Source organism: Bubalus kerabau, chromosome 21, assembly GCF_029407905.1.
Source record: "Bubalus kerabau isolate K-KA32 ecotype Philippines breed swamp buffalo chromosome 21, PCC_UOA_SB_1v2, whole genome shotgun sequence".
In the NCBI taxonomy this organism is placed as follows: Eukaryota; Metazoa; Chordata; class Mammalia; order Artiodactyla; family Bovidae; genus Bubalus; species Bubalus kerabau.
Window position 1 is genome coordinate 35,907,248 of NC_073644.1, and position 18,337 is coordinate 35,925,584.

Genomic DNA, 18,337 nt, shown 5'->3' on the forward strand with positions numbered 1-18,337 from the left:
CTGTGGCTTCCATCACACTGAGAATAAAAGTCCTTAACATCCAAGTGCCTTACTCTAGCCTGAAAGGTACAGGATCTGTATCCCGGCTGTCCCACCAACCTCATCTCCCAGCCAGCTCTCTCTCAATGCAATCAAGCCATCCATGCCTTCTTACTGTCCACAAACTCATCATCACAGGAGTTTTCTCATCTTTTTCCCCCCTTGCCGTGGATTCTCATCATATTGTCTTGGTACTCCACCTCATCACTCATGAGTCCCTGCCCAACAACTCCAGAAAGCCCTGCTACCACCCTCTGTAAAGAATCCACTATCTATCACATAACCCTTTAATCAGTGGTGTGGCCCATCTCTGAAGTTATACTTCAGACTGATTTGTGCACATTTTACTGAGTAATAACCCACTCTCTCCTCACATTCTTCAGGTGAAACTTAATGTCTTTGCCAGCCTTCTTTACTGCAGTTACCCCAGCATCTGGAGGAGGGATGATGCTCAATAAATTGCTTAGCCATTGAATGAAGAGCAAAAGAAAAGAGGAAAAGGCAAAACCCTGAGGAACACAACTTGGAGAATCTGTTTTTGTTTGGTTTTGTTTCCATTTTTTGTCTAATCCTTTTTTAAAATAGAAAATTGTTTTATTGAGATAGACTTCACATATCATACAAATCCACCCACCTAAAATGTTAGATTCAATGGCTTTTAGTGTGTTCACAGAATTGCGCAGTCATGACCACAATCAATTTTAGAGCATTCTCATCACCTCTGAAAGAAATTTTATGCCATTTAACAGCCCCTTCCCATTTCTCCCCACCACCCATTCCCCAACCCTAGACACCCATCAAACTATTGGGTTGGCCAAAAAAGTTCAATCGGGTTTTTCCATCATGGCTACAAAAAATCCAAATGAACTTTTTTGCCAACTCAATACTTCCTGTCTTTATAGATTATTGTCAAACGTCTACAGTACCTGTCTGAATGAGGACATGGGCAGACTCTGCAGGATCCATGAATGGTGTTCCAATAGTAACCCTCTTTACAGCGCTCACAGTGTTCCCCTGCAGTGTTATGCTGGCAGTTCTTGGGAGAGAGAAACAGTAAAATTAATAACAACCTATTACATTTATTACTATTGAGATTGCTGTCATCTTAATTACTCACACAATTATAACTCAAACCCTCTGACACAGCAATATCGATTTTGCTAATCATATGCTTTTCCTACCCAGCCAATCATTGTTGGTGCCAGAAAAATGGTGTAATTGCCCTTCCATCAGCTATTGGGTGTTATTATGGGGAGGAAGGGCAAAATGGAGCCAGATCAGTGGGGTTAAAATCCCACTTGAACATTCCATAGCTGTGGGATCTTGGGCAAGTCCATTCACCTCTCTGGGCCTCGGTGTTTTTTAATAAATCAACTTTTTTGGCCATGCCACGTGGCATGTGGGATCTTATTTCCCTGGCTAGGGATTGAACCTGTGTCCCCTACACTGTGTGGAAGTGGTTGAGTGTGAAGTCTTAACCACTGGACTGCCAGGGAAGGTCCATATAAATAGTGGAGGTGATGGAATTCCAGTTGAGCTATTCCAAATCCTGAAAGATGATGCTGTGAAAGTGCTGCACTCAATATGCCAGCAAATTTGGAAAACTCAGCAGTGGCCACAGGACTGGAAAAGGTCAGTTTTCATTCCAATCCCAAAGAAAGGCAATGCCAAAGAATGCTCAAACTACTGCACAATTGCACTCATCTCACACGCTAGTAAAGTAATGCTCAAAATTCTCCAAGCCAGGCTTCAGCAATATGTGAACAGTGAACTTCCAGGTGTTTAAGCTGGTTTTAGAAAAGGCAGAGGAACCAGAGATCAAATTGCCAATATCCGCTGCATCATGGAAAAAGCAAGAGAGTTCCAGAAAAATATCTATTTCTGCTTTCTTGACTATGCCAAAGCCTTTGACTGTGTGGATCACAATAAACTGTGGAAAATTCTGAAAGAGATGGGAATACCAGAACACCTGATCTGCCTCTTGAGAAATCTGTATGCAGGTCAGGAAGCAACAGTTAGAACTGGACATGGAACGACAGACTGGTTCCAAATAGGAAAAGGAGTTCATCAAGGCTGTATATTGTCACCCTGTTTATTTAACTTATATGCAGAGTACATCATGAGAAACGCTGGACTAGAAGAAACACAAGCTGGAATCAAGATTGCCAGGAGAAATATCAATAACTTCAGATATGCAGATGACACCATCCTTATGGCAGAAAGTGAAGAGGAACTCAAAAGCCTCTTGATGAAAGTGAAAGTGGAGAGTGAAAAAGTTGGCTTAAAGCTCAACATTCAGAAAACGAAGATCATGGCATCTGGTCCCACCAGTTCATGGGAAATAGATGGGGAAACAGGGGAAACAGTGTCAGACTTTATTTTTCTGGGCTCCAAAATCACTGCAGATGGTGATTGCAGCCATGAAATTAAAAGACGCTTACTCCTTGGAAGGAAAGTTATGACCAACCTAGATAGCATATTCAAAAGCAGAGACATTACTTTGCCAACAAAGGTTCATCTAGTCAAGGCTATGGTTTTTCCTGTGATCATGCATGGAAGTGAGAGTTGGACTGTGAAGAAGGCTGAGCACCAAAGAGTTGATGCTTTTGAACTGTGGTGTTGGGGAAGACTCTTGAGAGTCCCTTGGACTGCAAGGAGATCCAACCAGTCCATTCTGAAGGACATCAGCCCTGGGATTTCTTTGGAAGGAATGATGCTAAAGCTGAAACTCCAGTACTTTGGCCACCTCATGCGAAGAGTTGACTCATTGGAAAAGACTCTGATGCTGGGAGGGATTGAGGGCAGGAGGAGAAGGGGACAACAGAGGATGAGATGGCTGGATGGCATCACTGACTCGACGGACTTGAGTCTGAGTGAACTGCGGGAGTTGGTGATGGACAGGGAGGCCTGGCGTGCTGCAAATCATGGGGTCGCAAAGAGTCGGACATGACTGAGCGACTGATCTGATCTGATGATGTATATACTATTCTAATTTTCCTAAAATGTACAGTTAAAATAATACCCACTTTCCAAGGTTATCAGGACTTGTAGGATCCAGAGAGGAGTCTCTCGGGGGTGTCAGGTGAGGGTGCTGGTGGCTTCCTGTACCTTTACTTTGCTCGGCCTCCCTGACTCTCTCAGAAACATCTGTTCTTTTGAACTAAGTGTTCCCCTTTTCACGTTAGTTCCCTTTCTTTATTATTTATTTATTTGGCCATGCAGGGTCTTAGTTGTGGCATGCAGAATCTTTTAGTTGTGGCAGGTGGGATCCAGTTTCCTGACCAGGGATGGAACTCAAGACCCCTGCATTGGTAGCTCAGAGTCCTAGCCACTGGATCACCAGGAAAGTCCCAGTTTCCTTTCCTTTATAGCTCCAAATGACAATTTTAAAGAAGAGCTGCCTGGAGAGAGATGCTTTAGTCCCAATGTCAACTTAGTTTTGAGCTGAAAACACTGAGGAAGTAAGAATGTGGAGAAGCAAGAATGGTGGTGAGGTGACCTGAATCCTATTATAAATTCTCCCCAAACCCCTCTAAACTCTGGGCCTTTACAGGGGCACGGGGAGAGGAGCGTAGAAAGGGGTTAGAAACTGAGTTGCTTGATAAAAAGCCGATAAGAATGTCCGAAATACCACTCACTCTCAGCTGAAAGCATCTACCCTGAAATCTGTCTTCCTCAGTCCTGCAACTTTGAGGCATCTACCTATCAGATTTCCTTGTTTTACTGTGAATAAATGAGTGAATGAATGAATCCATATCCACCCTCACAGCATGTGCTTTCCAAGGTCCATGTGACAGCAAACTGTGCATGAACTAGCTGCTCAGCTATGCTAGGTACAGGGGCGCAAAGCGGGGGTAGACAGAACCCTGTGAGTAGACATCTTCCATACAGTGTGGGGAATATGATGACAAAGGTGTTGGCAGCATGCCCTAATACCAAGAGGAGCCTCAGGGAGGCGATGAGGAGCCTCAGGGAGGCGATGAGGCCTGTGTCGAGGACAGAAGGAGAGGAGCGAGCTGGGTGGAGAAGGGAGGAAGGGCACATGGGGAACAGGGGTCGGTGTGCACAGGACCTCAGTCTTGCAGGAGCTCAGTGGTGTGGACGGACAACCTGAAGCAGCTGGTGTTCCCGAGGGTGAAGTGCAAGGGGGCAGGATATGGCTGGAGAGGCAGCAGCACAGATCAAGGGGCCCTGAGGCTGCCTGAGGAGTGTGAACGTCTGGGTGTGAGCCTCAGGGGACCCCCGATTCAGCTGTGAATTTCAGACAAATCATCCTGGAGACAGGGGGAGACGGGCTCCAGCAGCAGGGAATAAAAAGGAGGAAAACCAGTGTGGTGGTCCAGTAGCTGGGACTTCGAACTCCCTATGCAGGGGGCCTGGGTTCGATTCCTGATCAGGGAACTAGATTCCACATGCTGAAACTAAGAGTTTGATGCCTCATCTAAGAGCTGGGGCAGTCAAATAAATAAATTAAAATAAATCAATATAAAATGGGCTTCCTTGGTGGTACCAGTGGTAAAGAATCCTCCTGCCAATGCAGGAGACACAAGAGACGTTTAGATCCTTGAATCGGGAAGATTCCCTGAAGGAGGAAGTGGCAACACACTCCAGTAATCTTGCCTGGGAAATCCCATGGACAGAGGAGCCGGCTATGGGGTTGCAAAGAGTCAGACACAACTGAGCAATCACATGTGTTAAGCATAAAAAATAAAGTAAGATAACTGAAAAGTAAAATTCCCTTAAAAATAAATAAAAAGGAGGAAAACTGAAGAACGAGGATGAGAAGAGAGAGGAGGGAAGGAACTGGAAACAAAGGGAAGCTGACAGGTGACTGGATAGCAAAGGCAGAGGAAGGGAGAGAAAGCAGCCAGGAGAAGGCGGAACAGCAGGGCCTCGGCAGAGAGAAGGGAGCCGGTCATCAGAGCTCCGTCCAGCCAACGGCACCCACAGGACACGTCACTGGCTTTGGCTGCCTCCCCGCTGGACACATGCTGCTTTACTGCCAGGGGGTGGACTGGTTTCTTTTTACCCTTCGAAGCTTATACTTGAAATGACAGGGAGAGATGCACATGTGTGAAGGTCCCAGATTTCAAAATTGACTTTGGACCTCAGGAAGCGGAGGCCAGTGTAAAGAATCGTCCCGTCTGCCAGCGAAAAGGGCTGGGTCTCCTTGTTTCTGTTTTCTGAGGATGGGGCTGTGTGTGCGGCTCCCGGGCAAGGGCCATGTTGGAGTGCAGGGCCAGCACCCACGGCCTGCCACTGAGCTGCACCCGTGTGTGGTACTCATGTGTGCACATGTACATGTGTGTACACACGCACACCCCCCACCAGACAGCAAGCCTCCTGAGAGTAGGGATTATGTCTGATGGTTCTAACCCCCAGCACTTAGCTTAGTCCTTCCCATAAGAGCAAATACTCAGCAAGGGTTCCCTGAATGAATCAGTTCTAGAGGGCACACGGCCGTCAAGGACAAGGGAAGACAGAGCTGCAAACAAAAATGAAAAAGAGAATCTTGTTGTTTGACTGAAACACGAACTATGACTCTCACTAGTGATCCCTTCACTGGGTAGATGGACTACAGAGAAAACTCCCTTTGTTCTCTGGCAGCCTTTATAAAGTGGCCTTGCAATGACTCAATGGCAAGATAAGTATTTTTAATGACAGTGTCTACCTGTGTTACACACATCACACAGTATGAAATACAAACTATTTCATGAGATACCAAAGAGCTGAAAAATAATACTGCCTGACATCTCTTACACTTTCGGAACTTATAAGGCTAAAATCCTACAGAATATTCTGTCAGGCTCTTTACAACAATTTCCTGTCCTGGCCTGTTCTGTCTTGCAGAGGAAATAGCTCCTCAGGACATGCTGAATGGGCATAAAACAGTCTAGGAACTCAAAGAGCTGAAACACAGTCTAGGTGCCTCGCACAATGCAGAGGAAGCCCGTGCCAGGACAATGCATTTCTGAACTACACAAAAGAAGTGGGGGCTCTGTATTCAAGCACCAACGTGGCCTCCTTGCCTTGGAACTGTCCATCTTTTTTCTAACTGGGGAGGCCGTGGCTACTGGAGGGGGGACCTCTGAGGATAGGGAGGAAGATAGCAGAATAAAAACTGTTTTGCTTCAGGATGCATGAGAAAAATCTCCTGAGAACCTAGTTTTGTGTGGGAGAATTTTCTAAAACATACCCAAAGAAGATAGTTTCCTTGTGGCTAAGTCATAAACCACTGGGACTCCCCTTGCCTGTCTTCCCCTCTAAACGCACTGCCTTGGCAGCCATGGGGGTTAGTGTTTGATGGATGGAGAGTGTGCCTTCAGCCTTTGCCAGCATCTCCTTCTCCTCTGATCAATTTCTTAAGCCACCGCTCATCTGACAGCAATGAGGTCTCCTCCCTGCAACCTCCTGCCCCATCCCACCCTCAACAAAACTGAGGTTCAAAGGAGTAGCTCTGGTTTACTATATCCTGGCAGGAGTTAGGGCTTCCCAGGTGGCTCAGGGGTAAAGAATCTGCCTGCAGTGCAGAAGTTGCAGGAGACGTGGGTTTGACCCCTGGGTTGGAAAGATGGAGGAGGGCATGGCAAGGATGTCATGCCAGCATCCTTGCCTGGAGAATCCCATAGACAGAGAAGCCTAGTGGGTTATAGTCCACAGGGTCGCAAAGAGTAGGACACGACTAAAGCCACTTAGCACACACACACGGCAAGAGTTAAACCCCAGCATCTACCCATTATTATCATCTAGTAAGATTCAGAAGCTAAGGTGTAATTTAATTGCTCAGATAGAACGTTCTCTGACGGCACACATTAAAATGGAGGGAAAAGGGACTTGCCCGGCAGTCAAGTGGTTAAGACTTCGCCTTCTAATGCAGGGAGTGAGGGTTTTAGTCGGGGAGCTAGGATCCCACATGCCTTACAGCCAAAAAAACCAAAACATAAAACAGAAGCAAAACTGTAACAAGTTCAATAAAGACTTTAAAAATGGTACACAGGAAAAGAAATCTTTAGGAAAAAAAACATGGAGGGAAAAGTGAGTGTAAAGTAATTCAGCCTGGTTACCTGGTGCTGCACCCTGCCCCTGCCCCACCCCATCCCCTGCTCACATAATCACCTCTATTTAGGGTTTGGTAGAGGTGACATCTGATGTCTGAGGCCTAGCGGAGGGGGCCGGGGATACACAGATCATTTGTTAGTAACATTCCAGCATCAGTTTACTCACAATGCATACTCCTGAGCCATCCTGGCAGCGATTGGAATGCCCGTTACAGTTGCAGGGAACACACCGTCCAGTGTATAAGCCTTTGTTCTCACGATAGTATCCAGGTCTGCATCCCTGTTTTGCAAACATATCATTTAGTCAATACAAAGAAAGAAATTTATTATCCAAAGCAGGTGACCATCCTGACCGTCCAGCATTGACCTTTCTATCTTCCCTACTTTGGTCAGTGTGTGAACTTCTACTTTCCAATGCAAGCCAGGTTCGCTTGCTTTTTCCATCAGGTTTTCTGTTGTTTTCACATCTTGGTGGATGTGAAAGTAGCTGGTGGAGTTTGTGGTGGAATGGGAGATGTGTGGTGGGGAAATCAGAGCAAAGGGGGTATGGGGGGTGGACTGTGGAAGTTGGGTGCCTCTCCTTCTCAAGCCAATCGTTTTGAGGGCCAGTGGAGGCATGGAAGGCTGAAAAAGCAAAGAGAATCAGGACCTCAGTCCGCCAGGGGGGAGGACCTCTGAGCAAATCCCTTCAAGTTCTCTTTGGGTAGCCACTTCAAGTGTGGATTTGGGCTGGTGGGGGAGCTGGATGGGAGGAGGGGAAAGGTGGGATCACCACTGGGATTTAATCAATAATGGCAGGTCCGGTGGTACCCATTCACTGCTACTCACCAGACTACAGGTGACTGGGAACCCTGGGGAAAGGAAACAGCTGGCATTCTTGTACAGAACTTGATAGGGATGTTTGGTTCCTACTGAACACAAAGACCCAGCTTAAGGCAATTTCCTTGAGTGTGGTCTCCTTCTCTTATTCAACATTGCTTTGATTAACCCTATCTCCTCTATATTGCCTTTTTGCAGTGTAATGCTGCAAGTTATTATTTTTCATGTGGATGAGAAGAATTATGATGATAATGATGAGAAGACGCTCACACGCTCCCCAGAGTTGAATATTCCAGTTGCTAGAAATTCCTTCTAAAGCTACACAAATGATGTCAAATCATACACAATAACAATACTATAATTTCCAATACAATTTTCCCTTCAGCTATTAGGAACCGTGTCGAGGCAAAAGAATGCACTACAAAAACTTAGATTACTGAATGGGCTTGTCTAAGGAGAATCCAAACATGAAAGGAATGTTCTTGAGCTGAAAGCACAACTGAGAGATACATTTGAACTTAATTCAGCCAGTGGTGGTATGATCATATCTGCAAATAATCTCTACTAAGAAGGCACAAGGGCCTTATAATTATCACCATATACCCCATTACATGATTATAAAATTATCCAATTTAAGAAAGAACAAATTATCTAAATAATAAATATATATGGTTTATTTATGACAACACGCCCAGTTAAAGCTTTAATTAAATATTCTTTGGTGGGTGAGGATGGTCTATCCTGATTAAAGGTAAATCACCCATCTTAATTTGCTTTTGCTTAGAAATAGAAAAACACTCCACAAGAACTATGTATCATGTGACTCTCAGAACGTTTGTCAGTTATGGGAATATAATTCTTTTCTCACCTCTGTAAAGCACACAAACTCTACATTTAACATACAATTCTGTTCAACTATTAAGGCTGTATTGAAGACTTGTTCTAAATGAAAACGAATGTGTCCCAACATGTTACTTCAGTAAAGAGACTTTGCAACTAATAATTTTTTAAGTCACAATTTTTCAGGATAACTTTTCCAATAAACTTTTGTAGTACAAATGATAAAATGATGTCTCTCTCAAGTTTCCTGGATCACTTTAGCAGCCATAGCATTTATTTCTCTGTGAATATATAGGTACTATCCAGAAAATTTAAATACAGGGAAAGCAGAATTTATGAATGTTTAATGCCTGTCTAATTGAAGCACATCTGTTAGGTATTACACAAGATTGATCTCATCAATTTTCTTAATCTTAAACAGGGATTCACTGATTCTCACAGTTTACTTTATGGGTAATTTTTCTCCCAAGCAGAACCTGGAAACCTACAGGCATCCAGACTCTTATCCTAAGCCTTGGGTTTGTTTAGAAAGGGCACAAAGTTTCCTAGACATGAACATCCCACAGGCATTCAAACTGTAGCTGCCTTGGCATTTCCAGGTGGGCTGATGTTTATAGGGTTTGTGGTTAACAGCCCAGGAGAGATATCTGTCAGGCACCATAATGAACACTGCCAGTCAGCAGATGCGGGAGCCATCGGCCCCTCCCCCAGCCCACCCACTCCTCACTCATCACCCTGCCTTGAAATCTCAGGGAGCTGGGAACCCTTCCCCACCCAAAGCAAAACGTAAAAGGGCCGTTACCTGGCTGGGCTTAAGCTCCACATAACTTGCTTGCAGTTGGTTTTGACCCGGAGATGGAGGAAGCACTACCCTTTGCTGCTGTGAACTGTACCCCAGACACTGCCCCAGGGCTGCCCCAAAGATCCACAGCCATCCCGCACTCCGGGCAGACCACCTCACTGCCAGGGGCATCGTAGTCCCTGGGCGTCCTGCTGGCTGCGCGCAGACCTCTGCCTCTTCCTCTTATACCTGCCCTTCCTGCTCGCTGCCCAGGCTGGGCTGACTCAGGTAGAAGGCAGGCTGTCTGTGGCAGGAGGCCCCACCTGTAAACTTCACCTGTGAGTCAGCCTGGGAGAGCGCGCACATAACAGTCCCGCAGGGAAGCGCGCCACTCTGTAATTCCTGCCAGGTGGGGCAGGCATCACCTTCTACCCACCTCACCCCTGAGACGGCACTCGAAGCTGTAAATCACAGGCTGAGTCATGAGCCTAGAACACGCCCTGGGCAGGAGGGTGGTGAGCCAGAGGTCCCTCTCCTTCCCTTGGGCTAGGAATTTCACTTAATCGGGCTAGAAAAGACAGAGAAGGCAGGGGGACAAAGAACGGAGGCACCTGCAGACTAAAAGTTACCTGACAGGAATCCCAAGAAAACCATAGCGAGTATATTTTAACTTGCAAAATAGGTCGCATTTTAATCTGCAAAAATATTATACCTGCAGGTTAAAAAAAGAACCGATGTGCAGATCACCTTTAGGGTTTTCTGCAATCCGGGGGTCAGGAGGGGAAGTGAAGGAGGTTGCTAATTGCATATCCGACAGGCGTCTGGAATTCTCAAGATGACAGTGTTTGCCATTTCCTATTCACTGTACTACCCACTGTGCTTTCTTTCCCTCTCTTCAGGAAGAGGAAATATTTGCAGCTTGAGATATGAAATAGTTTCATGTTACAGCACACTGGGCCTCCACTGAGGATCTGCTGTGAGCTGGAAACTTGGACTGAAACGTCCCCTGAAGAATCAGGACGTTTTCTGGACTATAACTCTGTGGGGGCATGGGTGCTGGAAAGAGGCCTGGATTAAGGAAAGGCAGGAGGACCCTGGGTCAGCTCCCAGGAAGGCAGTGGCTCACATATTGGGACGTGCACAGTTACTTCCTTCCTGCCCCCCGGAAAGTCCAGATTTCTGCAGCCCCCAGGATCCACTGAGCTCCTAATGCCTTCTGATGGGTTCTGAGACAAGTGATTTTTTTTTTTTTCATTTTTAATACCTGCAGGTGGTCCAGGTAAGATAACACGCTAGACCCCCAGCAGAAACTTGTTTGATGGTCAGAGGGCTCCAGGCCATCCAAGAGGGCTGGACAGCAGACAGGAGCGCCAGCCCCAGGAGCCCTCCAGGGCATTCGACGGTTGAGGGGCAGCTCCTACCTGACATGAGTCACCTGTGTAGTCAGGGGGGCAGGCACACATCTCCACGCTCTGTGCTCGACGTCCACTTCCTGTTTCCGAGGCCTCCTCCAGCCCCACCCCGCTCAGGGTGAGCCGCTGCGTCTCCGTGAAGTAGAGGCCCCGGAGGTGCACACCTTGCAGTCTAGACAGCACGGTCATCAGCTCCTCCCGGGACACGGGGGCCTGGCTACTGGCATGTCTGAAGTTTCCCTACACGTGAAAGCAGAGAGGCAAACTCAGTCCCAGGGACCGCAAGACAGCCAGCCAGAAGGAACCCAACAAAAGACACTGAAAATGCATCAGGAGTAGAGAACAAACTTACGGTTTCCAAGGGGGGAAGGTGGGATAGACTGGGACTGACATACACGAACACTGCTGTTCACTCACTCAGTCGTGTCCGACTCTGTGACCCCATGGACTGTAGTACGCCAGGCTTCCCTAGTTTACTATGTATAAACTACACAGATTATAGTATGTAGTTTATACATAGTAAACTGTTCCTAGTTCCCTAGTTTTATTATGTATAAACTCAACATTACTATGTATAACTAGATAACTAGTGAGAACCTACTGCATAACACAGGGAGCTCTACTCAATGCTCTGCATGCATGCGTGCTAAGTCACTTGAGTCTGACTCTTTGTGACCCTATGATTGTAGCCCACCAAGCTCCTCTGTCCATGGGGACTGTCCAGGCAAGAATACTGGAGTGGGTTGCCATGCCCTCCTCCTGATCCAGGGATCAAACCTGGGTCTCCTGCATTGCAGGTGGATTCTTTACTATTGGCCCACTGAAGAGACTCTATGGTGACCTAAATGTGAAGGAAATCTGAAAAAGAGGGGATATATATATACATATAGCTGATTCACTTTGCTGCACAACAGAAACTAACCCAACCTTGTAAAGCAACTATTTTTTGTGGTTGTTGTTTAGTCACTAAGTTATGTCTGACTCTTTTGTGACCCCATGGACTACAGCCTGCCAGGCTCCTCTGTCCATGGGATTTCCCAGGCAAGAATATGGGAGGGCGTTGCCATTTCCTTCTCCAGGGGATCTTCCTGAGCCAGGGATTGAACCAGCATCTCCCACATTGGCAGGTGGATTCTTTACCACTGAGCCACCTGGGATACCCAATAAAAATTAATAAAAATGTATGCATCAGGGAAAATACTAAAATGAGATAGGTAAGTGGACACAGTAGATTTACATTCAGAAGTCACATATCCTGGATTGTTCCCAAGAAGGAAGAGAGCCACGAGAAAGGGGGGAAAAAATGAAGGCAGAAAACAAAGAGCAATAAAATTAAATCAGATTTCTCAGTGTTCAGCTTATTGCAAAATGCACTTTTGCTTGTACAAGCATAAAGGGAGTGAAAAAAAGTAGAGAGGCATATGGAAACAGAGTAAGTCACACAGCTCAGATCATTCATTAAACATTCATAATTGTGACAAAGTCCAATCTTTTCTTGCACACACACATTCATGTTATTTTATTTTTATGATGGTGAAAAACATGTAACATAAGATTTACCATCTTAATCATTTTTAACAGTATGGTGAAGTGAAGTGAAAGTGTTAATCGCTCAGTCTGTCCGACTCTATGCGATCCCATAGACTGTAGCCCACCAGGCTCCTCTGTCCATGGAATTCTCCAGGCAAAAAAACCAGAGCAGGTAGCCAGTCCCTTCTGCAGGGGATCTTCCTAATCCATGGATTGAACCCCAGTCTCCCGCATTGCAGGCAGATTCTTTACCTCCTGAGCCACCATGGAAGCCTAGTGTATGGTAGTGTTAACTATATTCACGTTATTGTGCAACAGATCTCTAGAACGTGCTCATCCTGCAAACCTGAAACTCAGCACCTATTAAGCAATAACTGCCATTTCCTCCTCCCCTAGCCCCTGGCAACTACCATTCTCCTTTCTGTTTCTATGAATTTGAGGACTTTAAATACCTTATATAAGTGGAATCACACAGTAGTTATCTCTTCATGACTTGCTTATTTCACTTGGTGGAATGCGCTCAAGTTTCATTCACGTTCTAGCATATGACAGAACTTTCTTCTTTTTTAAGCTGAATAACATTCCAGTGTGTATGTGCCACATTTTCCTTATCCCGTCGGCTATGGATAGACATTGCACTTGCTTCCACCTTTTGGCTACTGTGAACAGTGTTGCAGTGAACACAACTGTGCAAATATCTTCAGAACCCTATTTCCAACTATTTGGAATATGAGTTGACCCTTGAACAATGCAGGTATTAGGGGTGACAACCCTCTGGGAGTCAAAAATCTGTGAAAATCTTCCCAGTCCACTCTCCACATCTGTGGCTTCAAATGCATCGATTTGACCAACCATAGATCATGTAGTACCGTAGTATTTAGTGGCAAAAGATTCAGGCTTTTTTTTTTTTTCTGGAATATATGCTTTTCAGATGACTGCTAGCCTTTGGTTAATTGTCAAGACTTCTAAACTAGTTGACTTTGACCACATTTGCCAGTTTTCTCATTGCTTTTGTGGAGGAAAAATTGGGAGAGGTTCTTCACTGTTTTTGCTGGCATAACCTCTCTCATATAAACAGAATCACATAATATGTGAACTTCTGTGTCTTGCTTCTTTCCTTCAGCATAATATTTTGGGGCTTCATCCACTGTGGAAGTTACCAATACTTTTTGCTCTATTTATTGCCAAATGGTATTCCACCATATGGATGGACCAGTACAGAAATGTTACAGCATGTCTGCAAGTTTAAGGTACTCGAAAAAGTATCCCCTTGAGGATATATTTAACAATTCTCACTGCACATATTTAAATGTTTTTATTTGTTTCTCTGGCTGCCTGTGCCACATTTTCTTTGTGGCACTCAGATCTTCCATCTTCATTTCCTCATGTGGGACGTTTAAAGTTGCACCTTCTGAACTCTTAACTGCAGCATGTGGGATCTAGATCCCTGACCAGGGACTGAGCTTGGGTCCCCCCACATTGGGAGCGTGAAGTCTTAGCCAGTACACCACCAGGGAAATCCCTGGACAAATCTAAGAATATAATTGGAACATTGTTTAAAGGAATAGCTGTAACCAAGTAGGTGTGATACAATGTTCTACAATTTGATAGGGCTTCCCAGGTGGCGCTAAAGGTAAAGAATCCACCTGCCAACGAAGGAGATGTAAGAGATGTGGGTTCAATCTCTGGGTTAGGAAGATCCCCTGGAGGAGGGCATGGCAACCCACTCCAGGATTCTTGCCTGGAGAATCCCATGCACAGAAGAGCCTGCCAGGTTACAGTCCATAGGGTCACAAAGAGTCGGACATTAGCATGCACACACACATAATTTGATAAGCTCTCCTTTATTTAGCTATATTATTCTTATTTCTTACTCTTATGATTATACAGTGGAAGTGAGAAATAGATTTAAGGGCCTAGATCTGATAGATAGAGTGCCTGATGAACTATGGACTGAGGTTCGTGACATTGCACAGGAGACAGGGATCAAGACCATTCCCATGGAAAAGAAATGCAAAAAAGCAAAATGGCTGTCTGGGGAGGCCTTACAAATAGCTGTGAAAAGAAGAGAAGCGAAAAGCAAAGGGGAAAAGGAAAGATATAAACATCTGAATGCAGAGTTACAAAGAATAGCAAGAAGAGATAAGAAAGCCTTCTTCAGCGATCAATGCAAAGAAATAGAGGAAAACAACAGAATGGAAAAGACCAGGGATCTCTTCAAGAAAATCAGAGATACCAAAGGAACATGTCATGCAAAGATGGGCTCGATAAAGGACAAAAATGGTATGGACCTAACAGAAGCAGAAGATATTAAGAAGAGATGGCAAGAATACACAGAAGAACTGTACAAAAAAGATCTTTACGACCCAGATAATCACGATGGTGTGATCACTCACCTAGAGCCAGACATCCTGGAATGTGAGTCAAGTGGGCTTTAGAAAGCATCACTATGAACAAAGCTAGTGGAGGTGATGGAATTCCAGTTGAGCTATTCCAAATCCTGAAAGATGATGCTGTGAAAGTGCTGCACTCAATATGCCAGCAAATTTGGAAAACTCAGCAGTGACCACAGGACTGGAAAAGGTCAGTTTTCATTGCAATCCCAAAGAAAGGCAATGCCAAAGAATGCTCAAACTACCACACAATTGCACTCATCTCACACTCTAGTAAAGTAATGCTCAAAATTCTCCAAGCCAGGCTTCAGCAATATGTGAACCGTGAACTTCCTGATGTTCAAGCTGGTTTTAGAAAAGGCAGAGGAACCTGAGATCAAATTGCCAACATCCGCTGCATCAGGGAAAAAGCAAGAGAGTTCCAGAAAAACATCTATTTCTGCTTTATTGACTATGCCAAAGCCTTTGACTGTGTGTATCACAATAAACTGTGGAAAATTCTGAAAGAGATGGGAATCCCAGACCACCTGATCTGCCTCTTGAGAAATTTGTATGCAGGTCAGGAAGCAACAGTTAGAACTGGACATAGAACAACAGACTGGTTCCAAATAAGAAAAGGAGTACATCAAGACTGTATATTGTCACCCTGTTTATTTAACTTATATGCAGAGCACATCATGAGAAATGCTGGACTGGAAGAAACACAAGCTAGAATCAAGATTGCCGGGAGAAATCTCAATAACCTCAGATATGCAGATGACACCACCCTTATGGCAGAAAGTGAAGAGGAACTAAAAAGCCTCTTGATGAAAGTGAAAGTGGAGAGTGAAAAAGTTGGCTTAAAGCTCAACATTCAGAAAACGAAGATCATGGCATCCGGTCCCATCACTTCATGGGAAATAGATGGGGAAACAGTGGAAACAGTGTCAGACTTTCTTTTTCTGGGCTCCAAAATCACTACAGATGGTGACTGCAGCCATGAAATTAAAAGACACTTACTCCTTGGAAGGAAAGTTATGACCAACCTAGATAGCATATTCAAAAGCAGAGACATTACTTTGCCAACAAAGGTTCGTCTAGTCAAGGCTATGGTTTTTCCTGTGGTCATGTATGAATGTGAGAGTTGGACTGTGAAGAAAGCTGAGCACCAAAGAATTGATGCTTTTGAACTGTGGTGTTGGGGAAGACTCTTGAGAGTCCCTTGGACTGCAAGGAGATCCAACCAGTCCATTCTGAAGGACATCAGCCCTGGGATTTCTTTGGAAGGAATGATGCTAAAGCTGAAACTTCAGCACTTTGGCCACCTCATGCAAAGAGTTGACTCATTGGAAAAGACTCTGATGCTGGGAGGGATTGGGGGCAAGAGGAGAAGGCAACGACAGAGGATGAGATGGCTGGATGGCATCACTGACTTGATGGACGTGAGTCTCAGTGAACTCCGGGAGTTGGTGATGGACAGGGAGACCTGGTGTGCTGCGATTCATGGGGTCGCAAAGAGTCGGACACGACTGAGCGACTGATCTGATCTGATCTGATTCTTATTTCTTTTGGTATTAGATGTGCTTGTGACTTTTCTATTTATTCACTCCAAGCACATTTGTTGGAAAGTCACCAGGTTCCAGGCACTGAGGGAATCCTGAGGACAAATGGGAGCTATATCGGAGCATGACAGACTCATGGAGTTTATACATTAAGGATACTTAACTGTAAAATGGGAGACAGGACGGTCTCCTGTTTCAGTGCCATAAAGATAGTGCAAACAAAGCCCTGTGAGGTTGGAGCTCTGTATACTTTATATAATTTCTAATTTATATATCAAATTATATTTATATAAGTATAATTAATATTTTAAATTCATAAAATAAGTAAAAAGAAAAACCAATTCTTAAAAGTTCATCAAGAGCCATTTCAGGGACCTCCCTGGTGGTCCAGTGGCTAAGCTGCAGAGCTTCCAGTGCAAGGGGTGCAGGTTTGATCCCTGGTCAGGGAACTAAGATCCCACATGCTTTGCAGCGTGGCCAAAAAAAAAAAAAAAAAGACAAAAGAAAGAACCACTTCGCATTCACTTTTCCCTTACCTCCACCATCTGCACTCGCCCGTGATGCAGCCGGTCTGGCCGGGGATGGTTTGGCTCATGGTAGCTGATGGACATGTGCTGACCCTGTGGAAGACAAATATGAATGTGTTGGTAGCTTGGCCGGCATGTTTCGAAGTTTATGGCTGATTTGAGAACAAATGTCTATGGATCTGCTTTACATGAAATGACTGATTCTAAAAAGTAACTGTGAAATGAACTGACAAGCAAAAGGATTAGTAACACGGAAATGGAATAATAAGACCTAAGAGAGTTCATTTTCCCAAATAGGAAACCTTTGTTTCCTAAACTTTCACAAAGGAAAGTTCCTTTGACTAAAAGTGGCTTAAAAAGATGGAAACAATTTTTAAAAATCAATAAACATGCTTTGCAGATAACATGAGGGACCAGTTCCCCTACTGTCTAGGACCAGACAGGGAGCAAGAAAGTGCTTTGGTGGGTGGGTTAGTGAGGAGGGGAAGGAGGGCAGAAGGCTGGCAGGCTGGCTGTGGGCTGTGCAGGTGGCATGGACAGGGTGCTGCGGGGCTGGCATGTGCAGCAGGGCTCACCCCACAGCCCAAGACCCTGAAGGCACCAGCCGAATCACTCAACCTCTGCACGCTGGTCCCCATTACAGCAGCTCTTGAGGGCACAATGGGACAGTCAGCACCCACCACCAGCACCCTCACCCCACGCCCACACAGAGGAGCTCAGCTCTTCTGCTGGGGCACCAAACCCCTAAAGGTTTCATTCATCAGAGCCGGCCTTTCAGAAAGAAGAGCATTATCTGCAATCGCTCATTGAAAACCTTAATCTAAGAAACATGCCCAATAAGCTTTTAATTTCAGTGGTTTGGAACAAAGCAGCAGAGTATATGCTTTATGAGCCTAAATTACTTTCCAAGTTTGAAGATAAATTAAGAAGAAATTTTGGTCCTCACTTCTCCATGAGCTCCAACAGTTTGCATAATAACAGAGGCAGTAAAATATAGGCATACTAATGGCCTGAATTTGAGATGCTCTGTAAAAAAATAATGAAGCTGATCTACAGCATGTCATAATAGTGTTTTTATTGCAGAACTATTTTTCCTTGGACTTTAAAGTCCTGGGTGCTTCATTTTCAAGATGTTTTGCAAAGGAAGGTTCCTTGGAGTTTTTAAAACAACAGTTTAATACATTTGGGTGCCAGCAGAAACAGAACATAGCACAGCCATGCCTGAACACAAAAAGCTACCAGAATTCAAGGCCCTCAGCTGGCGTGAGACATGTGGGGTTTTCCAGGCATCACTTACACAAAATACACAAAGAAGTCCTTCAGGAAGCTGGGATTGCAACACATTAATTACAGCACATGAGCCAGAAACAGAGTCAAGATTAGGCAATGGCACCCCA

The 18,337-nt window shown here is 44.9% G+C and overlaps 1 protein-coding gene across 2 annotated transcripts in view; it reads right to left on the reverse strand.

Moving 5' to 3' along the window:
* LAMA3 (laminin subunit alpha 3) overlaps window positions 1–18,337 on the reverse strand; it is a 260,738-nt gene that overhangs the window by 74,389 nt on the left and 168,012 nt on the right. The window contains exons 37-40 of one of the 2 annotated variants that reach the window (XM_055558991.1): window positions 16,950–17,033; window positions 10,959–11,189; window positions 7,264–7,377; window positions 966–1,075 (exon numbers count right to left, since the gene is read on the reverse strand). In XM_055558991.1, coding sequence (XP_055414966.1) covers window positions 966–1,075; window positions 7,264–7,377; window positions 10,959–11,189; window positions 16,950–17,033 — 539 coding nt within the window. Of the gene's footprint in view, window positions 1–965; window positions 1,076–7,263; window positions 7,378–9,558; window positions 9,982–10,958; window positions 11,190–16,949; window positions 17,034–18,337 lie in introns of those variants that run through there. The other variant, XM_055558990.1, reaches the window with a different exon arrangement.